This window comes from Parasteatoda tepidariorum, chromosome 7, assembly GCF_043381705.1.
Source record: "Parasteatoda tepidariorum isolate YZ-2023 chromosome 7, CAS_Ptep_4.0, whole genome shotgun sequence".
Lineage (NCBI taxonomy): Eukaryota > Metazoa > Arthropoda > Arachnida > Araneae > Theridiidae > Parasteatoda > Parasteatoda tepidariorum.
In genome coordinates this window covers 44,245,674-44,272,875 of record NC_092210.1, presented here as the reverse complement: position 1 = coordinate 44,272,875, position 27,202 = coordinate 44,245,674, and the positions used below count along the sequence as shown (strand labels likewise).

The following is a 27,202-nucleotide window of genomic DNA, read 5'->3' as shown; positions in this document are numbered from 1 at the left end:
TAGGGCTCTAGGACCTCCTGCCTGTACCTCTGGACATTCACGGAACCATTGTCAAACACATAGAGCGTTGTGCGGGTATCTTGCATGTGCGAATGAATGTGCGAAAATGCTTTCCATCCCTTAATTTTGTCCACTAGTCTATATTGTACTTTCACATACTAAATTTATTGTTGTAAATAATGTTACTAAGACGTTATAAAATTAAAATACCATACATTATATTATTTTCATCATTGGTGGATATAGTAAATTTTCCCCTCGTCAAATCTCTCCCCCCCCCGCATCAAATGGGAAATTATTTTTTTTACCTTGGCTGTAAAGGGATTATTTTTACAGCAGAAGTTCTCCTCTAACTCCCATTACGAGTTTCCAATGTTCTTTTAACCTGCTTTGTTACTGCTCAAAGCATAAGAAGGGTCGGTAACTACCAGTTTGAAAAGAAAGCCCAGCATTTCGCCTTCAAACTTTATAGCTGAAGTTTGATTTAGATTTAGACGTTTCCTCCGGCTACAGTAAGCTTTTTCTGTCTATTTGTTGTCCCCTGGGTCAGCCATCCCCAAGATCGAAAATCCGGGGATTTCTCTTCCTCCCTACTACACTGGAATGGACAACAGCTAGTTCGTGTTTTCTTATACATGCGACTCATGTAGTTCTCTTTCTCTATATCCTTTTCCGTATATCGTGCTTCGGTATATCTGGATTTAGTTTTTTTTTATCCGATGCTGTTCGCAAAGTTTTTCCTCTTCTCCTTTTTCGTCTTGTGGACATTCTTCGAATGAAAAAAATAAATAAAACTGACTCATGGCAATCCCGGTTCTTGGGAGCACCTGAAAGAAAAAAGAAACTTGGATATGGATAGGGGTGATAAAATTCGTGAGAGCATGTGGATAGAAAAGATATATTTTATTCTTTCATATTTGCGTTCTGCAGTTTATATTCCGAGTAGTTTATTTACGTGTAGAAAAGAGGGTTGAGTGTGTGTTTTTTGATCCCGAAATAAATCTACTGACCGTGCTCGAATTCTGTTTGTGGTGTTGGCGATATATTTTCGAACGCTGTTTGCAGTAATGCCTGCATGATCTGTTTGCAGTTGGTGTTGGTCCATCGATGGATTTGCGAAAAAAGATTTATAGAGATGTGGTTTGAAAACATTTTTTATGTTTTTTCTCTCCCTTGTTTGCTTTTTTAACAATTCTTAAATAAAAAGTGATTTTCTTCGTAAAGTTATAGAAAATTTACGCATTTCATTCTGACTTAAGCGAGGAAATACTTTTCGTAATAATAAACTTATGTTCGAAAGTTGCACTAAGCCAGAATAAATTAATTTTTTAAGGAAGTACATTGAGATTTGTATCCATGATATTTTACGGAAATACTGTCTCGTCACAAAAATTACATACAGTAGGGTCATTTTAGATTTTATCTCCAAACTATTAGGAGTCAGCGTTTCTATGCTGCTCGCCTTCCTTCAAAAAATATTTGGAGTAATTTTTAATTAGAAAAAACAACAACAAATACATGGCATATTATTAAATAATAGTAATGTTCTACAAACTCAATTGATAATAACAGATATTTTCTTCCAAAATTATCCCAAAATTTATTTAAAGCTTCCATTTAAATTCGACTAGATTTATTTTGTGAAATTTTACGAAAAAATATTCTCAGATGGATGATATGTTTGAATTTATGTACGTCAGTTTAACCGTGGAATATGGTTTTATAATTTCTTCCATGCTACATAAATGCAAGTTAGTTTCACTCTAAAAGTTTTCCATGTCTTTGTCTTAATGCTTGATCCATCAGCTTCCTTTTCTTTTGGTTTAATAATAAAATCAGAAGTTGATCGTTGCTATAACTGATTAGTTGTTCAACGCTGATTATATATTTATGTAAAACGAATTAAGGCAAAACAATGGTTACATAAAAAAGAAACTGAGCTCCAAATGAACGATGGACAGTTGGTCCGTGACCATTCAAATTTAACTCGGACCACCATGAATTATCAGTGTTTCTCCTGACTAGCAATTGATGTGAAGGGACCGATGCTGTTTTGGTTTTTTGATGTTCTGTTTTATGTTTTGGTCTACGTTTTTGTAATGATACTCGAAACATTACACATTCTCTGCGTTGCAATCTTTCATTTAAATTCACTTTATAAACTTTAAAAAAAAATAATGTGTATTAAAGTTTTGTAAATGGATCAGTGAAAATGTGTACGGACTAATGATATATTTTTGTTGCTGATCCTTCGACTATATTTTCTTCATTTCCTCCCCTGTAAAGACTGGTTATATGTTTATATAAAAGACTTATGAGTTTCAGCCGATTATTTCAGATTGTATTATTTAAAAAGTATAATTCGATGTAATTTGCTCAAATAATATTTATTTATTTGTAAAAAAACATTTACTTAAGGATTCTAAAATGAAAACTTTCAATCTTTTAAAAATTATTACCCTTATATTAATTATTAATATGTTAAAAAGAATTTTTTCATGTAATGTATCAAAATTATTATTCCTTATGATTGATTTAAATTTGTTTCAAGTATTTTGTAATAATATTTAGTCAGCAATTTAGATAATTTTGTTTTTGCCTTTTTTTACCAGGTTTTTGCCACTGTCCTGGCAAAAAACCCTTTTTGCCGGCAAAAACTCCAACCCTGGATTGAATATTTTTGAAATTATTGTTTATTTAATGAATATTTGTTACAAACGTAGATTACGGAGTAGGAATTTGAATGCGTTAATCATTCAGAATTCTTTTTCTAAAATTATAATTTGTTTGGATAATTAATTAAGAATTATTTTGTTACTATTAAGAGAATAATTATAAAATGATTTTTTACATGCATTTAGTTTTACAATTAAAAAATTTAATCGTATTTCCATCAGGGGTATGCAAATTTCTTTCCGCGTATCTTTCCAAAACTAATTAAAACAGCTTTGTCAGCATTCCGATTCTAGATATCGATTCATTTAGTTTTCTAAACACTTCTTTACAAATCTTTCAATTAATTTGAATGATTAACCTTTGGGCTTTCTGTTTGCAGTCTTAAAGTTGTGAAAATCCTTCCAAGACTTACTAAATTCCCCCCTGGTTTCCCTTGTCTTCAAACTTTCCCCTTTCCTTCAATCCTGAATATCAGATAAAGGGAAAACTCAAGGGTTGGCGAATAATTAATTTTCCTTCGTTAAATCCATTTTTGATTGGCCAAATTAGGAAACAGTTGCATTCTTCTTGGCTTTCATTTCTCTCGAAACTTTGAGAAAAGCAATTCACTGTGTCAAATTCATTTATCAAATAGGTTTTAATTTAATGCTTTGTGTAAGTAAAATTGAAGGTGAAAATATCTATTCTTTAAGTCGAATTTAGACGCTGATAACAGAAAGTTATTTTAAATTATAAGTAATGATTTTTTTTTATCTTGTTTTCTTTTTATTAATAACAAAGCTATTTGTTAAACTGAACTGAATTAAGCATTAGAGAGAATGATGAAAAATGGGGGATTTTTTATACATTACAAGCTTAAGTTAATTTATGTAAAAGGTATGTTTTTTTGCCATTTTGGAAAGATTAGAACTTCACTATAATTATCACATATGACAATATAGTGGAGAATAAACTCCACTATAAAGTCGTGTTTTTTTTAAAAAAAAAAAATTAATTTTAGGATTTCACTGTAAATAAAAATGTGTCTATTTATTTTGTGTTTTTCATTTTTTAAATTACGATATCTTGTGCTGCGTTTCAAATTATGTTGATTTTACCTTCTTCGATTGATAGCTATGAAGTTGGATCAACGCTAATTTTCTAATAACATAACTTTTTTTTTTCAGTTGGTAGTTTTTGAAAACTACAGTGAGCCCGCAGACTTGCTGCGTGAAATTGTTAGTAACAATACTTACGAAAACGAAGACTGTGATCCTTTGTATATGTCACCTGTGGACGACGTAACGCCGTCCCCTTGGACGAAGAATGAAGAAGAAGATATGTACTGCGTCCCTTACGAAGATTCTGAAGATGTTTCGAAATTGCCATCTCCTTGCATGGGTCCAGGTAGTCGTTTTATTGTGTTTTTTTTTCTTTTTAATTTTTTATTCATTTTTTTCCTTGTTTCTTTGGAAGGAGAGAAAAGTTTTAAGTGCTTTTTCGTTCCAGTTTTAAAAGCCTTTAGTGAAATGTGGAAATTCACGTTGAACATTAAAACGAGATCGATAAATGTTTTAAGACTTTTAATGTTGTCAGGTCACCAGATATTTCTGTTTATTTTACCGTTTAAGTTAAATTTCTTTTCCCATAATTGTAAATGTAAATTCTATAACCGGCGTTGAGCAGCCGACCCGATTCTGAGCTTACGACTATCAATGTTAAACTACATAGCCTTGTCATTTCGAACCCATTCCAAAAGACAAGGGAACTCCTGAATCAAATATTGGGACAAACTAGCTTTCGTGAAAAACTTTCTGCTAGAATTAACCTCTATTTGCTTTACATGGTGTGGAAAATCATAAAAATCTCCCACAGTAAGCCCGATGGCAAGGGGATTCTAACCCATGATCTAACTACCACCGAGGATATTTTACCCCAACATTGTGGTCAGTGCGAGCCGGGAGCAAAATTCGTATAAACTAGTTAACGTCGGAATTAGAACCTGGGTCACCTCATAGGGAGGCGAACGTTCTATCGCCTGAGCCACGGTTGTTTAGTACAAATAAAATAATTTTTTTTTTCAATTTTAGCATTTTCCTGTAAAATGATCTTACTATTATCATCATTGATGGTGTTCGAAAATCTTGTTTGTTGCCATGAGTATTTTATTTTAAATTTCGTATTAATTATTACCAAGTCAAAAACGTTTCTTCATTTCCATTTTGATGGAATTCATCATATAAAATGCAATGCTGCAATGGAACTTTATCAATAGACATGTTTAAGGAAACAAATTTTAGACCATATTAATATAATTTAATTTCAGTTCAGGAAACGCATATTGGGGATAATATAATTCTTCGGAATTTTCCGAATTCTTTGGCATTTTCTATTTTCCACAAGGAAATTTTCTGTTTTCAGATTCTAACTCAAACTTAAATTTTTTGTTGTTGTTTGTTGTTGTTTTGTTGTTGAAAGTTTTTAGCTGATACTAATTCATTGTGTGCTAGTTTAAAAATGTAAGTATCATCTTGTCTCCTGGAAATTTAGCATAACGGAATATTTAATTTTGATTTAACTAAATTGCTTTTGCTTTTTGTTTGTTCTTTTTAGATTAATTTGACTGATTGTGTCATTATTTATAAAATATTTATTTGGTTAACATTATTCATTGATTAGCGTCTCTAAATCCTCAGATAGTAGATAGTGAAAATGATTATATAAATATCTAAAATAAACTTATCAAATGTAAATCAAATTTTGGTAAAAAAGTGTTTTTTTTAAATTTTTTAAAATATATATATTTTTTGGAATTTAGATAATCTAATAAAGATAAAATTAGTTTTAGCGTCTGTGCTATCCTTCCCTTTTTTAAAACAAAAACTCCTTTAAGATAAATATTCACTTTAATAATCAATACTCAAGATTATTTTATTAAAATGTACACATCTTCCAAACCTATAATTTATATAAAATTAACATTTTTATACACGCTTTGCTATTATTTATGTTTTGCATAAAAATTCCATCCAAATAAACATACCCTTCCATTTTATCCCTTATGAGACGCAAACTTTCACAACCCAACGCTCCTTTGTAAAATAGCGTTCGAGAATCATTAATATTCCTTAGCGAGGAGCCTGCGAACTTTCAAAAAGTTTAACGGAATCATATAAAAAGAACTGTTCCTTTACCCTACCTCGATGAACTCTGGGTTTCAGCCTGCTTTGGATAAGACCCAAAATTACCCCCATATCTTATACTTATTTTTTGTGTTATCCTAATCTTGTAAGCACTGCTATTTACTTTTTTTTCACCCCTTCTACCTTTATTTCTCTTGAGTTAGCCGTTATTTCACACCCAAAGCTTTCATTCATCATTGATGTGTGGTTTTTGTTCTCTTTTAACCCTCTGCTCTTTTTTTTCCTTTTTTTTTCTTGAAGAGATAAGAGGATTTTAAATAATGATATCTGTTATCCTCCTTTTACATTTGTAAAAAGAGATTTGTGTTTTTTTATCTTCCCTCTGCTTCCCGCTATATTTCAGGTAAATAGAGGGTTGGATTTGAAATAAAATAAGTGTTTTGAAATATTGTTTTTTGATCGATAATCATCCCGGAAAAGCTTTGATGAATAAATGGATGCGTAAAATGCTTTTGCTTAGTTGAACATCTAGGTGCATTTTTAAGAACAGTTTTTTGCCTGCCGTTTAACTTGCTTTTATATTGTAATAAGTATTTTTTTAAAGCTTACTTCGGTTTAAATTTTACTTTCGCGAATATAAACTGTGATCCAAGTCATATTTTAATGCGACAGAAAACTTTGTAGTCAGACATTGTGTGTCTACTTTTATAGTTGAATGGTTGTTACGAGCCAGGGTAAGTAAGAGCGAATGAATGAAACGTTGGCCGAATGAATGAGCGTGTGAGTGGATGGTTGGATAAATGAATGAATGCATGTATTAGTGAGTTATTAGAAGGAAATACTGTACTATCCTGGTGCTATATAGCTAATAATGCCTGGTCCTATATAGCTAGTAATAACTTTCTTGCAAGTTGTTGCAGTTTTTCAAATCGCAATATTGGGATCTTTTATAAGTATCTACATTTCTCATTATTACCCAAACATCTGTAAATCAAATAGCTACATTGATCGGTTGATCTAGGTCTTGTTTATTTATTTATTTTTCTACAAATAATGCCTTGCGTTTTTACAATTTAATATTCTAAACAATTCTATGCACAATTCTTTTTAAAATTTTTATTTTCTAAACTATTTTGTTCTCACTTTTCTGTCCTACTAATTTAATTAACAATTTCATTTATTGCATAAACAGCTATTTTGCTTCGTACAATTGCTTAACACCGTTTTATTTCTTCCCAGCGGAGCTTATTTAGGATTTCTTCTTTTTTCCACGAGAGCTCCCAGTCATCTAATATCGTCCAATTACGATTTGTACGGAACAAATTTCCCTGAACCAGTTTTTCTAGAACGTCGACGATCTTTAAGCTACTTGCTTCCAGACTCCAAATAAAAGTAATGACGCTCCTTTTGCCTTGATCTCTAACGCAGCGAATGAGCCGGAAATATTTAAACGGAAAAAAGGGGGGTATGATTCCTTTCCTATCCCTTACCCAACTTAGTTTTAGTTACTCCCTAAATCCTAGTAAATTAAGATACACAAAGTTCGCCTTTAGAAAACATGAAACCTTGTTTCTGTCGCATTTATATCTGTTTCGTGATTTTTTTTCCTCTCATCTTCTATGGCCTCTCTTTTGAAATGTATTGTTTACTTCACGAATTTTGTTTTCTGGATGTGGAATTATAATTTAATGGAACCTCTGCATAATGCAGTAAGGAGAAAGATTCATTTGGAATTTCGCTTGCTTGTTAAATCATGCGGATCCACCGTCATTATTTTTTATTCGTATTATCGTTTTATTTTCATAATGAGTTAGAAATAACAACCTACTGGTTTGATATCCCCAGTGTTATAATTTTTTGGGTTTGTGTCTTTGGAGTGATTATGTTTTCTTTGAAATACATGAATGTGTTGTGACTGACTTCAATTGATGGGCTTCTATGCTTAAAATGATTTTATATTTTCATTTTATATCTTTTTTGAATTTCTGTAAAAATAAGTCGAAATTGAAAAAAAAAATTTTAAACTGAAAATTTTACAATACCTGTTTAGAAAAAAATAAGTGTATTGTAATGTAACATGGTAATCTTTTTGCCGGAATTTCTCATAAATCAGTTAAAAAGGACAATAGTGGAGCTATTTTGTAAAAATTTATTTATTATTTTTATGCAGTCGATCGCTTATGACATAAGCAACTGATATGCCCACTTTCTGTGATTTTAAAATTTTATGTTGAATTAGGAACATCTTTTTCTCGGTTTTATAATTACTACTTGGTTTTTTATTAAAACTTTATATTCAAATTTATTTGCATTTAAAAAAAATTTCTGAAAAAAAAAACTTAAAATAAACGTAAAATAAGCATCAGCATTAATGAAACAGCACAATTCAAGAATGGAATATAATAAGTTGATTGTTTGAAATAAGCATATATGCGTGTGGCTTAATAATAATAAAGAAAATAAACTAAGCAACTACTATTGTTATATTTGAATAATGAATTTTTTGCTACTTTATAAAAGGAGGAAATATTTCTTGTCTTAATTAGAAACTACAATGATATTATAAGTTACTATTCTTTTCAATTTAATTTTAAATTTTTTTAGCCCCTAAATGACAGTTTTCCCGAGAACGACCCATAGAACTTTTTTTCTTTCTTTTATATTAAGCAGAGTTAAAAGCAAGAATACAAAAATGTGATTGCAATCGAAATTCTATATTATAGTGTATTTATATTTTAGTGTATTTATTTAATATGTACTGTATTTAAGGGAAAGAGATCCTTCATATTTCCCATTAAATTTCTGCATTTGTTATATATATGTTTAGTAAGTTTACCAAACTAATCTTATAAAAAAATATTTTTAAACTGTTTAGGACGGATAAGATTTTTTTTATATGTTCTTGTAACCTCCTGAATATATCTAATATGTATTCCTAACAAATTATGTTGAGTTTTATCTTTACGTCTGATTTTTATTAAAACAAACTTTCTGTCAGAATTAGAGACACATCTTCTCGATTACAGGAGACATTTATTCGCGGTGAAGATAAAAAAACTCTATGATGTTTGTCAGGCTATCTGACAGCTGTAAATTTATGATGTCCTTATTACGGAACTTATTGCAACTTCTCCGCTTTATTTCCAAACTCGTTCCGTTTTCCCACTATCTTCTCTGTGATTTGGAATTTTACTTGTGTGTTACACAACAAACCACTTTGCGTGCTCCATAAGATCTCGTCTGTCAAGCTCCGACTTCTGCTGTTATTATTATTTGGATATCTTCTTGCTTGTTATTCTTACCAGCTTTGTAAGATTTTTTTTTCAATGGTAGTAAAGATGGAGCATCGCTGGATGGGTGGAGTATTTATATTGCTCGCGTTTTCTTTATGGGTTGCCCATCTCTTTTGCTATCATCACCGCTTTCATCTTTGTGAGGACAAATAGCTGCAACAACCATACCATTTATTACGCTTTTTTTTTCATTATGTCACAGCGATATTGTCAGGGCTTATCATTTGGCTCGTATAGCACTTCGCCCCTTTTCTTCTCCCTTTACAACCTCCCGCTATCATTTGCTTTTATTCTAGAACATTCTGTGACCCTCCTCACTTATATCAGAGATAGATACGCGGACGATATATTTGGTGGTGTGTATTCTTTTGTGTTTATTTATCCCTGTACTTTTTTATTTCAGTCTGGGAAATCTTTGCTCATTTTTGAAAAACGGGTTTTTGTCACATACTGAATAAAGTATAAAATCATCGTTTGAGTTCAGAAATTATTTTCATATCACATGCCTATCTATCACACTAAATTTCAATCTAATGTCTTTAAATAATAAAAATAACATTGAGATATATCGGGTGTTCTAAAAGAGACATATCATTTGGAAAAGCTCTTAAATAAAATAGAAGGGAGGCAAAAATGTAAGGTTTGCTGCGCTTTACTTAGGGAATGAGAGTATTTATTTTCACAAAGCTTAAAAATTAGTCACTAAGTTTGTCAACAGACTTTTTTGTCACAGCTAACTAAAAAATTATGAATCAGTGTTTTTTTAAATGACCTATTTACAGCAATAAAATGGTGCCGTTCCTGAAAAGAATTAACAGATGTATACCAAACCATTTAAACTAATTTTTAGTTTAAATGGTTTGGTATGTAGCTGAAAATATTGTTGGAAAGCTCTTCGAGTGTTCAGCGTTGTTTATTGACGAACGATGTGATTAATTTTGAAATTTAGTAAAAATATTTAAGTAGCCTCCATTTTTTTTTTTAACTTAGGAATTGTCAGAATAATACCTTAGGCAACGCAAACATCAAGGCTGGACTGAAATTCTTTTGGTTACCTAACTTAAGTATCATTTGTCTCGGTAGGTTTTGTTCTAATTAGGCTTTGAAGGTTCCTCCATTCTGCCTAATAGATTTTTAAGTTTAGCGAGTCATTTTTAATTTACTTTATAGGTATCTTTGTTTTCCTTCTCTCCAAATCAAAATTTCTTGGATTGTGAGCCTTCTCGCAACTCCTTTGATTTTAATCTTACGATTTAGAATAAACTTATTGATTTAGAATAAACTATGCAAATTTTAACCCTTAGATGACTAATTGCTCACAGTTAATTGATGGTGTAGCGTATCTACCGCTACAATGACTTAACTCCAATACAATAGTATATTAGACATGCTAACTCGATTCTATGTTGGGGTTCCTTTTTAGATGATGGTTGACATTGTCATTGACACTCGTTCCTCATTGGTGACCTTCGGACGTGATCTGACCATGCCTACCATAACAGAAACACCCACTTCGACTAGAACATGCGCACTTTGATAGATGGTTCACACTGAACAGTTGACTTGCTGTTGCTGACTGCGATAGTCCTCCTCGCACCGTTGCTACTTGATTACACACAACGGTGTTCTGTATATAGTTTGTCTACTGTATAAACTTCCCCCACCACAAAGTCTGAGGCTGTCTGCTGCTATGGCTTCTCTTCACTTTAGGGCTAACACAATGGACCGAAGAACAAGATTCCCTTTCTCACGCCGAACCGAGCCAAAACCTGTCCTAAACAGTGACCCCACACCCCTACTTGAAATAGTTATACTTGTTACCATAGTCACCGCCACGGGTACAGACGGATAGTTAGGAGAGTTCTTACTTTAGACAAACTATATACTCGACTGCTATTAGCAACACAGGATTGACCACGCCTACAACTGTGATCTTAATACAGCTTTCACGATCAGTACTCAAAGATTGGTGATCTCATATAAGCAGCAATGAATCAACTAGTGCTATCCGTTCATCGAATTCTATGTGTGATAAAATTCTGGTGGGGGAGTACTGAGGCGTGTATACCACTACAATTATTCAATTCTTATTCACTAGTATATAAGACATGTTAACTCGATACGTTCGTCTTTTAAAAAATTCCGACATCTCAAAGCGCAATCTATGATATATTTAAAGTTAGTAATTCAGCTATGCGTTAGTAGTTCAGTTGTCAGTTGAGTTCAGCTACATCATTTACTACAACATTATTTTTTTTGATTATGTTGAGCTATTCTTTATTTCGTGAATTTTTTCCAGCAATTAAAACTTGTATAACTATTCTAATATTGTTCACATAAGAGCACAGTGATTGTGCGTTTTCTCTTAATATACTGTGTATATGTGCAAGGAAAACACAAGTAAATTTTTTTTCTTCAGATTTGAGGGTAAACCCTGTATTTATTTTATACCAGATGGCACCTCTTTAAGGGATTCCGTAAAAGAATCGATGAAAAAATTTATAAAAACCACCATAATTTATAAGAAAAAAACATTAATGAAAACCACCATATATTGAGAGTATACTTGTTTTCATAATTAAGTATATAATTGCTTAGTTCTGCTTTTGATTAGGACAAATTAAAAATAAGGATTTATTCTGAATTAACTTTAAATAATGTTGGTCATGTGACTGATTGTGCATAAAAAAAAATTAATAAATGCTTTTATCTAGATTAATAACAAATCTTTTGAATACATGTAATTATTTTTTTTAAAATTACATTTTCGGAATTAACTTTTACTTTTACTTTTCTTTATTTTAATAATTTTAATATCCTTATAGGAATTTTGCATTATTACTTATATGAGTTTTTTGGTCATAAGGGTGTTCGTTAATATTATTTTATTTATTTTTCTTCATTAAATTTATTGCATTACTGTAATTTGTTTTGTGCTAATGTTTAAGTTTTATTTTTCGAAAACTAAATGATTTGTTTTGTTTAATCTTGCTCTACTTTTCGTTTAACTTAATTGTAGAAATGAAATTTTTTTTAATGCTACATGAAGCGAAGCTCTATTTTTTTTTGTTAATTAGAGTTTAATTCCGTATTTAGGCACTTTTATTTCAGAACAGTTTTTTCTAAATATTTTTCTTCTTCTTTTAGTCATAGTAATTTGTGTAAAAAAATTCATGCTAGTGGATTTTTTATTTTCTTATTTCCCCTCCTCACCTGCGTTCCATTGGTCTTTTTTTCGCTCTTTGGCACTTTTAGATCCCACCTACTAACATACAAAAAGAAAGAGGCTTAAAATGAAAAGAACAAAAGACTTGAAAACTTGTACGCTAATCGCCATCTTCTTCTGTATACACTCCTTCTCCCCCTTCCCCATCATAGCTTCTTTTATCGGAACCAATAGAGCGAAAAATCCTCTTTTTTTTCCCTCTCAAAAAGAGAATAAGATGGCAGGTGATAGTGCTTCTGTTCTTTTCACCTTTGCGAACTCACAAAGCGGGGGTGCTTTTTAGGGATTTTTTTGTTCTTTCAGAAATGGGGTAGTAGGATTTCTGAAATCCTCTCCTTCTCTTTACTGGATACGAATTCTAGAAATTTCTTTCTTTGGCATCATATGAAGCAACATGAAGTCTTAATCTTGAATTCATTGTGGATGGGCAGGGAGCAAAGGAAGGATTTGAAGGGAGACAATAACCTCGCTATCTCATTTCACCATTGTGGAATTAATTTCATTTTCAATTTTACTTTTCCTCTTTGACAGCAATGTTAAAAGGATTTGTAGATAGCCAGCAAATATATCATGGGTCTAGTCTAAAGAAATTACATATTTTTTATTAATTTATTCCTAGTAATACCAGTTATGAGGTTGCAGAATCAAGTATATAGACGAAGGAAAAAATAAAACGCCTTTCATTACTTTTAATATAATGATCAGATTTTCACATATCAACACCGAAGTCAAGCATATCACTGACTGTGGTCAGTAAGCGGGTTGGTGACCACTTTGATCTGCCTGTGTAGGGACCGAGGATGCGCGGTATCAGTCTTATTTAAGCTGTTCTACCGTAAAGCGCTCGACTACGAACACAGGTCGTTGGGCTACTAAAGCAGGAGAATCACCCCCTCTGCAGAGGATCAAAATTGCGATGGCATGTTTTCGAATCATCCTCAAGGATGTTTCCTAGACCGTCGCCAATAGCCCATTGTGCAGCTCTAGTACGACGTAAATAAAGTACCTGCCTCACATATCAAATAAATGCCTGGATGAGATAAGCTAATGTTAAATGTTTAATGTTGACTGTTTATAAAGGTACGAAATCATACTTAAAAATGTACTTTCACTGTTACATATACACCCCTCTTGATTGATTTTGATTAATTTTCCAAACATATAAAGACCTTCCCAAGAAATAGAATGAATAAGATATTACTTTATTAAGAACTTTATTCGCTTCAAAAATATACATATTGGAAATAGTAGTCGACATATTTCAAGCGCTCAAAAACAGGCTCTAATTTTCAAGCCTTGAATTTTGAAAAGTGATTTAAATTTTTAAAATCGCTCTTCTTTCTTCTAATTCACGCATGGTAAGTCTTGAAAATGGCGCCTATTTTTGAGAGGTTAAAACATGTCGACTGCTATTTTATTTCCTACTTAATATTTTTGAATCGAATGAAGTGTTTAATACGTTAATATGAAGTAATATTTCGGTCTTTTCACTAAATGGGACCAAAATACATCCCTACTAACAAAGTTTATTTTGAAAAACTTATTATTTTTTTTTTTATCTATAAAGCTATGTTAACTTTTATTTGAATAGGAGAAAAATTCTCAGGTTAAGTGACGTTAGGAATTTTCAGGTTGAAAAAAATAGAAAGCTTAGAAGTAAATAGACATGACATTTTACATTTATTCGAGAAAACGGTACAACACATGAGTTGAGATGTTCACAAAATAAAACAAGGTGATGGATAGTATATTTACAAGCGAATAAGTTAACTGAGCTTTTTTTCTCCATCGCTAACAAAACTCGAAGTACACTGAAAGAGCTATGAACTTTCTCATGATCACGTGACGTCATTTATTTCGTCGTTCTGCCTTGCAGGCAAACCGTGTTCGACAACGTCTTATTTCATAATTTAATGGTTAACACTAATTTTTTTAGTATATCGAATTAGGTTTTCAAAAGGTATAGGAAAATCAAATTTTTTAAAAAATTTTACAATCATAAGTTTTTAGTACAATTTAACTTTACTAGTGGGCTGCGCCTCCTGCTCGCTAACGCTCGCCAGCCCCCGAAAATTGCTACGCATCTTATATGGTTTGCTTCGCAAACCAAGCTCGCTTTGCTTGCTACTAACTTAGGTTTATTGCAAATGCACAAAATTCTAAGAATTCAAAACAATCATTCAAATCCATATAAAAACTTTTTTTTAAAAAAAAATTACATCTTTTTAGTAAATACTAAGTCATTAAAATAAATTTGAATTCAAATAAATGACATGTAATTCGTTAAACCTATTAGAAATGTTCTATAGTATAATTCGTGATATAAATCAAAAATCGTCAAATAAATTCGTAATATATAAATTCGTGAAAAAAAGCGCTTTCGACAAAATACTAAAATAGAGATCTATCGACAAAGACTACTCACTTCTGCCTAGCTTAATAGTATGAGATTGCCGCAGCTGATGCTTTCTGGTTATTTCAGTTTCCGTTTTTAAAAGCGCTATATGTTGAGCCACCTCAGCTAGATTTGGCATGTGACATTTTTAGCGGCAATCATTGATCGATTCGCCGTGTAAGAGAAATAGTAACGTAAACAAAACAAAGTAAACGTTGCCACCGGCGGAAAAGACATACAGCCAAAATTTGGGAGCCACGTAAGAGAATTGTATATATTAGATTTTGGAGAGTATGTAGATTTTTTCGACCTATGTGGTCCGTTTATTAGCATTTTAAACTTTCAGTTATCTCGATGTCATTGTAAATTTATTCTGTTAGAGAAATATATTCTTTATTAAAGAATTTTTTTTTGATTATGATTTGAAAAGTGTGATAAGATATACTAATGCTATATTTTATAAATGCTTGCTCTTTTCATAATTTATTCAATATATTGCTAATAGAAATAATATATTTCCTTTTAAAAAATTCTATTTCTAATTTATTGACATTTTACTTGAAATAATTCCATAAGGGCAATTGAAAGATTAATAATAAATCCCCCCCCCCCATAAAAAGAAGAACCCAAAAGAACTAGAACCGTTTTTGATTTGACTACTAATTTCATGTATTTTCCTTCTTTAATTATTGTCATAAATTTATGTCGATCTTCATGTAGATCATCTGCATTTCTTTTGTTCTGATTTTCTTTTTTGTTGGAAAAAAGACTTTCAAAAAGCGCAACCTTTTCATGAAAGTCCATATATTTCAAGTCTTAGAATACTTTTCTGAAATATAAGTAATTTATTTTGGTTCGTTAGGGTTAATCAGTACTTATTAATAATTAATTATTTACGCATTCTAATTACAACTGGCAATACTTAAACAAATAGTTTAATTGTTATTTTCATTGTATTGAACACCATTTTTCATTTAACATTAACGCATTATCAGTCTGCAATTGTAACAAATGTTTATCTAAAACTACTCAACAAATTATGCGAAGAATCAAGATGAAACGTTCTTATTCAGTTTTAAAATGAAACTTTGTTGGAGCTCTTTTGTTCGGAAGAGCGACGCTTTTAATTCAGTTCAATTCACGTGAAACGTCGGCTTAATTCTGGCGTAAATGATTTATGTTTGTAAGGGGGTCTCTTTGAAAATTCCGAACGGCAATCTATTTATTAGTTAATTTGTGAACAAATCGTTGAGGAAATGAACGGTTCTCTTTCTGCTTAAACTGTTTATTCGACAGCACTTTTGCAAATCTATTTATTCATGGTAGAATAGAACTTATAAATATTTGTGGTTTTATAATTTTATTTGTCGTTATAAATCTTTTAATGTTATATATGTTCACTTAATGTTTGGAGTCTATCTATTTTTTTTTTAATATTTTATGTATTCTATACTTTTATTTCTACATTCTCATTATTTTTAATTTTGCTTTGCATCTTATAGATTTTTATTTTTATAATTATATTCATTAATTCTTACTTTAACTGTAACATTCATTATATTATTTTTTGATTTTGTATTTTAAATATTCTCGTACCATAATGAATAATGTATATACGTTTGATTCTGTTTATAAATAAAACAAATCAATAGATATTTTAATATTTTATTATTTTCAGCTGATAAAACATATTTTTTATCTTCTCTTTTACACTGTGTCCTAAAGTAATAGACGCTGTGTAAAAATTAAAAGTAATACTTAAAGTAATAAGTTAGTCAGTTTTATTCAGCTATGAAAAACAATTTTTTTTTATATTTTGACTTTATAATTAAGTTTTTATTCTTATATATATTTACTCTTTACTAAAAGTATATTATAAAAGCTGATGCATTAATTTTATTTTACACTTTTATATAAAATAAAAGAGTAAAAATTGTAATATTAGACCTTTTACTGTACGATAAATAAAATGTAATGCGTTTTGTAATTTAATATTTTGTTGTCTTACCATTTTGCTTCAAGTACCGGATTTGATATACCAGAAATTATACTGGGGGGAGGATTGTTGCAATTTCGTATTTTTTTCCTGCAAATTACCCACATTTGTTAGTGCTTTTATTTATTTATTTTGCACAGAAACAAACTTATTTATTTACTTAAGATATTTTTAACTGGATTGAGATCTGAGTTTTTAACGTTAGCACTCCAATCTAGTTTTTATAAGGTTTTTTATTTTGGAGAAAATGGTAAAAATTGCATTTTAAATTGATGAAATTACATTGTCTCACCCTTAAAATTTCTTGAGATTGATCGTTAGATAATTTGAATTTAGAAATAAAACTGAGTTTCGATTTATTCTATTGTTTTTTAATTTTGGAATAGTGTGTTCATCATACATTTTTCTGTCTTCCTTTATATATTATTATTTGGTCCCGCAGTGGACTGATCGTTAAGGCACGATTCCCAGCAGATCACCGAAGTCAAGCATCACTGGCTGCGGTCAGTGTGCGGGTGGGTGACCCACTTGGATCAGTCTGCGTTGGGACCGAGGGTGTGCGGTATGGGTCCTCGTTAAACTGTGCTACCGTAAAGTGCTTGACTTTGCGCGCAGGTCGTCGGGCTACCGAAGCGGGGGTGCCATCCCCTCTGCAGAGGATCAAAATTGTGATGGCATGTCTTCGGATCATCCTCAGGGATGTTTCCCAGACCGTCGCCAATAGCCCATTGTGCAGCTCTAGTGCGACGTAAATGAACTACAACAACATATTATTATTTGTTTAATACTTTTATTTTTATTTCAATACTTTTATTTTTATTTCAATACTTTTATTTTTATTTCAATACTTAGTTTTAATTTTTAATTTGATTTGCTTTTCTATACTGGAGCTACAAGCTTAACTTTACGACTGTATATCATTCTTATATCGGTATCAAACCCCTTTAGAAATTCTGGATGTAAACACAGAGAGAGTCTTCTTAGTAGACTAATTAATACTTTTTTTGTTAGAAAAGCTGCAAATTTTAGCTGTAAATTAGTTAAAGTTGCTCGCATAGGAGGGAAGGAAAGATGTGTGCAGGGTTATCTACCAACTAAGAATACCTGAAAAAGTCAGTAGAATTTATATTTCTCTGGGTAGAATCTGGAAAATTTTCTAAAATGATTATGAAATAAATTTATTCCCTTCTGATGACTCTTTGTATAATTTGTAAAGTCCAAATTTTATTCCCAGAAAGCGATTTTTCCGCTTAAAATACCTTTTTTTTCCTCTAAAAAGGTAAATGCATAGAGTGATTTGAAAATTACTTAATCGTATATATTCTGATTATGTATAGAATAATTTTAGAGTAACCTAACTTTGAAATGCCTGGGAAAACCTCAAAAAGTCAATGAAATTTGAGCTCTTTTTTTTTTCTTATTTTATTTTTAATACACACGGTGTAAGAGATTGAAGCATACCCTTAAACTACTAAGGAATCTCCTTGTTTCAGAAAACAGTTTCCCTAGTGGTAGTAAAGATACTGTAGTATTAAAATTAAAAAACAGTACAGTCGTATTTCTATCCATAATTATATTTTATTCGCATTCTTGCGTCTGGTATTTAGGAAATTATTTATCCATAGATCTTTTATGACCTTCATTTTATGATACATATTTGATGAAAGGTTGAAAACTTTGCATCACTTTTGATGTATAATTAATAATTTAAAATAATTATTTTTTGAAAATGTGTGTTCGAATTCTTTTCAATAGCTGTTTAAAACTTTATTCTTTATTATTTGTGCATACTTCTGAGTTTAAGAAATTATTAAGTTTTGATAATTTAATTAAAACGTTTCTCGAATTTTAGTTAAGTTCTATGAAAAAGAATAACATTTTTATTTTTTATTCTTAACGAAGCGATTTTTTACTAGAAAAAATACAGGTTGCAACGATTTGTAAAGAACCTCTTATTTCTTTTCTTGACTTAGAAACAATTGAATTTATTTTGAATTTAAACACAAAGAAACAAACTTTTCTTTATTCTCTTGTAAATTATTCTCATACACTTTTTTAAGTTCTAGAAAGTTTATTTTTCATATATTTTGTACTTCTTTGTTGCTATTACATTCGTAAAGGCTGGGGTGAACGATAGATTTTTGGTTCTTTACTAAATTACATTTAGGTTTACTGGCTTCTCACTTCAGTTTTCTTCCTCTTTTTTTTTTCTTTGTATTTTCTATATAATTTTCAAAGTGAGAGTTTGTTAGCACCCCGAGCGACGATTACTGAAATTCTCCACTTCGCCTTTTTTTTTTTTTTAGTTGCTGAGATTGTATCTTGCAATTCAATTTTTTCTCTCTCTTTCCCAATTTATGCATTTCTTCACGCTGTGTTGGTTTCAAAAAGACCTTAGGCGGTAACGGTGTTGTTCATTTAAGCTATCTGAAAGACGCTGTGTTATTTCGCCTCCTTTTTTGAGAGATTTTGTAGTTCTTTTATTTATCTTAAAACATTTATTATTGTTTGTATTTCCTAAAAATATTTTATAATATCTTATGACTTAAGATCTTTATTGAATAGGGAAAAAAAAGGTGAGAAAGCAAACATCAGAACTACAAAAAAATTGTTCAAGCGATATTAATTTTCTTTGAGATTGATTTAATTAGATTACCATAAACCTTTAAGAAGTGTTAAATTGAATCTTATTTTTATGCTTATTATCACGTTATTAAATATAAGGCGGTCATATACTTGAAATGTGAACACTTCATTTAGTTCATTAATTAAAAAGGGAACTGATTTATTATACGTTTGTTATTCGATGTTTGGTTATTTTTTTCTCTGTGATTCTTTTTTAGCAGCAGCGATTTTTCCCCCCACTAACCTCTTTTACTATACTTGTATTAAGGTGCGTATACAAAACTATGATTTCACCACGTTAATTACGTTTTGTTACCACGCTACTGTAATTTGTTTTAAAAATATAATAGTATATACACACAAAACCGTTATTTAACGACGCTAAAGAGGCATAACATAAAGAAAGAGACAATAATACTCGTTGAAGTTATTCACTTATAAAACGTGTTTCCACTTTCTTACCTTCAAAATACCGTAAAATTATACAATTTTTAATCATCGTTTTAGCAAATGCACAGCAATAAAAAATTGACTCTACAAGTCACATTAAATTTTTTCGCATACAATAAGTTTACTTCTTTACGCATAACGCCACGAAGTCTAAGTTTTCGGATTTAATTTTAAACAAAACAGCAAGCACTAAAGTCTATTTAAAACTGACACGCACCCGCCCGACGTACTAAGATACTGCGCATTCCTTCAAAATTATTTTGGAAATTCTTGATTTATTCGAAAGGTGTATAGATAGATTGATTAAAAAAAACCGGGTAATTTTTTACTAATAAAAGTATCCTTTCGAGCGCTCAAAAACAGGCTTTCATTCTTAAAACTAAAACAGATTTAAAAAAGAAAAACGCTCAGTTGCCAACAAAAAAGGGAAAATAAAACAAGGGAGAACGATAGCTTTGTCCGGCGTCAACAATTCAATAAATCAACTATTGCTGAACATTGTTGGAATCTTGGGCATAAATATAAATTTAATAAAACTCTTTCCACGTCTGTCATATCAGTTTATCGTTGATATTCTGAAATCTTGTTTCAATCATTTGAATGCCGATTCCCTGGTTAATGACACGAGTTTCTCACCTCTCCTCAACAGTGCTTGGAAATGCATCTTACCGTGATTTGATTCACTGTAAAGCTCTGTTTTTCTAGTTTTTTTCATTTCTTTTCTTTTCTTTTGTTGATATTTTTTCGTTTACTTTTTCAAATCTGTTTTGGTTTTCATCATGCACATGAGTTTTGAGAAAGAGCGCCTATTTTTGAGTTCTCGAAACATGTTATTTTTTTCTACCTTTTTTTCCCTAATTTATGAAACAAATGAATTGGTTTCATTTTAAGTACATCTTTCGCTTCAGTTTCTTGGGATTATTCCTTTCATTTCACAAGAAGGTAATCTGTTTTGCACACCATTGTGGGTGAACTTCACACTAGTCACTACACAATTGCCCGATATCATCATTTTATCATGAACCAATACTTCTTAAAAGTGTGACGAAGTGGGTGTTAATCCCAATAATTTAATATTTTGTCAGTATTGCAGTCAATGCAACCCATCACCAGGATGTAAACTCAGATGCTATAAACATAAAGTGTGTCTAAGTTCCTTGGTTGTGAAGAAATATGGTTCTATTGCCATAGCTGCAAGTCTGTATGGTCGTTGAGAAAAAATTGTGGAAAGAAAATCTTGAGAAAAATCTGAATCGTTTCAAAAATTGCAACAATTATTTACTATTTAGTATTAATTTGGAAAGTCTTCTTTTGGAAAGTATCCGGAAAATGTAAAACACTAATTCCTTATCCAAGCGAAAGTTAAGTCCTTAAGAGTGGATACAGTTCCATACAATGTTCCAAATAGAAAATGTTCGAAATAGTAATTCTAAACAGGCACATAACCGCTCATGCACAGTTTGATAAAATTCAAAAAGCTATATTCATCGATAATTTTTTTTGACATTTTTGTATACTATTTTTGATGAGCTGCCGATAAATTCCATAAACAAGTTGAAACGTGTGAAAAAACATAAATTCCTTATCCAAGCTTTTAGCCGAAAGATAAGTCCTTAAGGGCAACTACAGTTCCATATAATGTTCGAAATAGGAATTCTGAGCAGGCACATTTCCGTTTATCATCTCGATATTCCAGTAGCTTGTATATGGGAATTTCCTCTTGTAATATCTTGATGCTGATTACGAAACCTAGGGAGTTATAACATCTCTCCCCGGGGCTTTTTTCATTATGTCCTCTCTCCTCCCGGCTAAAAACTATCAGGGGCCCTCTTTTGCCTGCCTTCATCCACCCCTTAATCTTGGACTTCCAAAAAATCCGGTGATCTCCGGGTCTCTCCGTAAATGATTTCATTTCCCTCCTTTCGTGACACGTGCCGAAATGATCACTCCGGTTCTATCCGATATATCGCTTACGATTTTTTTCTCTCTCCCTACCTTATCTTCTATCCAGAACTGATATTATCTTGAAGAGATAGCAATCACTTTTGGTGATGTAGGTGGGGGAGAGGGGGAGAATATTGTTTTACTTGTGTGGAATCCTATGGCTCTTGAGAGGTTTGGTTGGTGGATGAAAGTATTTTAGTTTTAGTGATTTTTCTTTTTTGGTATAAAAAGAAGTTACATTTCTAAAAGAGTTTTTTTTCTTTTTAGGTAGAGATTATTATGGAAATCATTTTTTTCATAGTGATTGATATAACTATTTATTGATATTATGTAATGAGAATATTTTATATTGCTAGAGACAATAGCCACTGAGTTGTTATTTTCAAACTACAGAATGTGATCGAATTTTTCTTACTTGCTTAAATATATAAATTAATTTATAAAATGCGACGAAGAATATTAATATTAAAACACGCTGGACATTGACACTGATGGAACACCGGTGACCCTTTTATATATTTTTTATTTTTTTCTAATGCTTCAATTACAAGCGAAAATATATTTTGGTATTTTTTAATAATAAAAAAAACAGTACATTTGTTACAAGACAGATTATCGGAAGATTTATGGAAGATGTTAGATTATCGGAATTAAATTTGTACTAAAATATAAAATTCAGAAAAATTTGTTATATTTTTTCAATTCTAAAATTTATCAATAATTTATTTTGTAAATTAAAGAATGGGGATTGAATGATTTCAATGAATGGATGATTTTAATGATGAACAACTGTTTCTCTTAAAGCTAATTGACTGTAAATAACTGTGAATTTGAAACACTGTTGTTTGGAAGTGAGCCGTGTTTGGAAGATTTTATCTTTAATGCAGAAAAAGACACCGTTGTTTTATAACCATAAATTATTAAAATGCCAAATATAATATTTTTTCACTTATTTTGACCTAAACAAATACAAAATGATGATAAAAGTATAAAAAATATGTTTAATAAAAATTCTGCATCAAAGGGTTCAGATAGTGAAAAAAGATTTTATTTAAGAAAAAAAAATGAACTCTGTCCATTATTTTATGGAACACTTTAGTGTGAAAAAAAGTTGTTTTACGCGAAAACAACACTCTAGAATGTTCAAAGAATCTTCTTAGTAGCTTAAATAAAAAAATTAATTAATAAATACGAAAAATTTCATTAATCAGAAGTAGTTAGACATTAAGATAGCGTAGAAACTTTCTTAAAAATATTCGTCAAAATATGTCCTTTAATTTAGTAGTTATGGTACAGTTCAGCTTAAAGAAAGTAGCTTTCAGTAAAAACAGCATTCTGAAATGATTAATTTTTTTTGTTGCTTAAGTAAATAAATTTATTAATAAAATACAAAAATATTTTAATAACAAAACATGCCAGACATTGAAGATAGTGTCAAAAAGTTTTGAGAAATATCTGTCAAAATGTGTCCATTAATTTAATTATGGGGCAACGCAGCGTGGAAGAGAGTAGTTTTAAGTGTAAACGGCATTCTAAAATGTTAAAAAAACTGTACTTTTCTATTATTTTTTTCGTAATTTTATAGCAAAGCTTAAAAAAGACAAATTTTTAGTTTGTGGTTTTACAAGTTACTCAAAGTCTAAGCTTATAGATAAAATATAATTTTAATTATAGTGCATAGAGATGACATAGACTTTCGCTTAATTTAAATGGTGTTTTGAACAGTGTTTTTCATGTTTGCAGGTCAGTGGAGAAATTAAAGATCAAGCATTTTTATTAAAAAAGTTATTTAATCTGAGAATGACACCGAATTCAGAAAAAAAATGCTGTCTTAGTTTTTATGCTAGGAATACAGTAATTTAATTGCATTACAGTTTTGAGTTTCTTGTAATATTCCTTCTAATTTTAAGAACCGTAACTGATTTTTTTTTTCTTTTACAAAATAATTAATTTTCGTGAGAGAAGGAATTTTTCTAAAAATAAAGTATTGTTTAAGACTTTTTATCACCTGATTTAATAATTATTGCTAAATTTTTGATTTTAAGATATTAGGGTTCACATTTGAATAACATGCTTATTTTCTTATTTTGATGTTTTACAGCTAAATAAGTAATAAAAAATTTTTGATATCCGAAATATCAATATTTTTTTTTTGCAATACATTATTTTATATAATTCCTTGGGCAGTGTTTTTCCATTATCTTTGAATCTTAACATTTTAGCATAAATACGAAAAAAATATGTTTCCGTTGAAGTGTACACATCAGTTTTTCTATAGATTATATAAGATGATCAGTTTAAGTGCCATTTTTTTTTATTTCTCTAATTACTTCTAATCTACAAACTTATGAGATAAGCTGCACGTTACCTACTGGATATTTGTTGAAGTGGAAATAAGATCTTTGCTTGGACAACAACAACTTTTCTGTGTGCTTAAATTAACATAATATTATTTATTGTAATTTTCTTCCTATCTGAAAAATCAAGTAGCTACAATCAAATAATCAATACATTAGTTGATAGAATCAATCACTTTAAAAACTACATACAAAAAACAAAACGGTTTAAAATATTATAAGAAGTAAGAAAATTAACATAATGCCATTTATTTATTTTCCAATATCTGATTAATCAAAACATACGTGTAATCAAGCGATTAACAAATTATTACTTGATTAAAAACTTCAAACATGCAAACCGGATGTAACAGTTGACATGTTTCAAACATGTTTTTTTGAGCGCTTAAAACATGTCGACTGTTGTATCCGATTTGTATGTTTTTGAAGCGACTGAAGTTTTTAATCAAGTAATATCTTTCCGATTCAGTTTCTTGGGATTATTTATTTAATCGGCAAATTAGTTGATAAGATGAGAGAAACAAACTTTTGATCTTTAACGATACGGAGATCGTTAATGAGCACGTTTCACAGGTAATGTATAGAAAAATCGTGATTCCGTACTTTAACAGACAAGGTTGGAAAGTTTCTGCCGAGGTGGTTAAAACCACTGGTAGAAACCGGTTAAAACTGGCATGGCAGAAACTCTTTTCTGCCACATTTGTGGCAGAAACTGGCAGAAATTCAGAAAATGACATAAAAGTAAGTATTGAGATTGACATACAATGGATAATTCATGAAAATAACAATTAAATGTTAAACAAAGTACAATTTATTTACAAAATTGTCACCATTCAAATTTAAATATTACATTGTTTGCACTCTGCAGCAATCTACAGCAAAAGACAAGTTTTGATGCAGTTTCTAAACCTAAACAATTTCTCAATTTGCTATGCACGAACAAGAAATTTGAGAAGATTCTCTCAAGTCCAGCAGAACTAGCAGGCATTGCCATCAAGGAAGAAGCAAGATTTGTGAAACTTTAATCTATTGCATATTTTTTTTAAAACTGGACCACCATGTAGCAGCTGGGGTAGTTGTCAAAACTTGACTGGAAAAATAAATTTCAGGAAATGGGGCAGATTTGTTTTGCAAAGCTATGACATAAGGGCAATCTCTTGCAAAATCTGGGTTAATATTGGCGAGTAAAATTCTAGCACTTTCTTCTTGAGCGCATGATAATTTCAATCCCAAATACTTTGGATGCAGCATATAAGCTAGCAAATGATAATCAGTAACTGCCTGTTTAAATCTGTATGCCATATGTATAAACAGCCATAAGATTCTCTTTACTTAATTCATTTTTCAGTTTACTTAAATAAAATGTCATTAAGCAATTACTAGAACTAATATAGAAGTTTTTTTAGTTTCTGCCAGTTTTTGCCGGTTTTTACCGGTTATAACCAGTTTCTGCCACTGGCATGGCAAAAACCAGTTTCTGCCGGCAAAAAGTTAACCCTGTTAATAGATCACCCTGGTTAATCCGCAGATTAGCTAGATAGTGTGCATGTTAATGGCTTTCGAGCTTTATCGGTAACTTATAAATGTTACTTGAATTAAAAAATCATCCTAATTATAATTATACCCATTTTTTATGTATATTTTTATTGGAGGATGCAATTAATTTTCTTTACTTAATTTTTTTGCGCTATTCTACTGACATAAAAATTACTGAACTTATTTTTTAAAAATATCACTGTCTATTTCTGTGAAATTGACTAAATAGTGAAGATATTTGTACTTTAAGTTTGGAATATATATGATTTTTATTTCCTTTCTTTTATTTATATCAAATTTCTCCTTTTGCTGGTATTCCCTACATACAAATAGTTATCCAACTTTTCTCTCCTTCAATTTATCACACATCCTGTTGCTGAGCATTTTTGTGTTTACCTTGGAGAAATCTTTTTTCAAAATTGATTTTTCTTTTCTTTACAAAAAATGATACGATGGATCAATTTTTCATCAAGTTTCAAGTTTGTGACTTTTTCAGAGCGTTTACTTAACATTTTGTTGGATCTAGAAACATCTGCAATTTTTTTTAAAAAATTTATCTTTGCAAAATGAGAAAAACTAGATTTCGTATATTCTTGGTATCGGTAAAATTGATTTAGTTTTGAATTTTATCTTATTTATTTTTTTCGTGATTTTAAGTGATTTTCTTTTTGAATTTCCAAAGCATTTTTTTTTAAATCAAGAAATTTCTTTGTATTTTATGAATAATGTTTTTTAAAAATATATTCCTTCCCAAACTTTCAAAGCGAAAGTAATTTTTTTTCAATGATCGAGGTTCAAACAGCGGGTATGGTTTATTTGTATATCTATATACTGTTGATCTGTACAGAATCACATTGAAAATATGAAAAATCAGCATTGTTAAATTGACCTTAGTTTAGAGCTACTGGTGCTAAGCCTGTGAAATTTTCAAGGTTGGTTTTGATTTGTATGAAAACTTGATATAGACTTGTTTCGTTAAGAAAAAGCTCAGCGAAAAGATTAAAAAAGTGTTAAAAGAAGACTTCTTGATTGATGAATCAACAAGTGATTTCCTTTTTGAATTTTCCGAGCACATTTTTAATTCAAAAACTTCTCTATATTTAATGGATGTTTTTTTTTTAAATATTCCCAAATTTTTAAAATAAAAATAATTTTTTTTTATTCGTTTACAAATAAAGATGACATAAGTGATCGAAGTTCAACTTATGGGTAGGGTGATTAGTTGTTCCGTATACTGTTGACCTGTATTGCAATCATGAAAAATCAACATTGTTGAATTGACCTTACTTTAGAGTTACTGGTACTAAGCCAGTGAAATTTCAAGGTTTTGATTTGTATGAAAAATTGATAGAGGCTAGTTTCGTTAAGAAAAGGCTCAGCCAAAAGAGTCATAAAGAGTTTAATGACGACTTGATTCATGATTAATTAAGAAATAATTTCCTCTTTGAATTTCGAAATATATTTTTATATCAAAAAATTTCTCTCTATTTTATGGATATTTTTTTAAAACCATATACCGTTCCCAAATTTGCAAATTAAAAAGAAAACCTTATATACGTTTCTAAATAAAGATGATATAAGT

At 30.4% G+C, this 27,202-nt stretch overlaps 1 protein-coding gene across 2 annotated transcripts in view; it reads left to right on the top strand.

Annotated features, from left to right (window-relative positions):
- LOC110282861 (SH2 domain-containing adapter heavyweight) overlaps positions 1-27,202 on the top strand; it is a 322,281-nt gene that overhangs the window by 84,759 nt on the left and 210,320 nt on the right. For both annotated transcript variants that reach the window (XM_043042633.2, XM_071183352.1), the window contains one exon: positions 3,843-4,062. In XM_043042633.2, the coding sequence (XP_042898567.1) occupies positions 3,843-4,062 (220 nt within the window). The remainder of the gene's footprint in view (positions 1-3,842; positions 4,063-27,202) is intronic.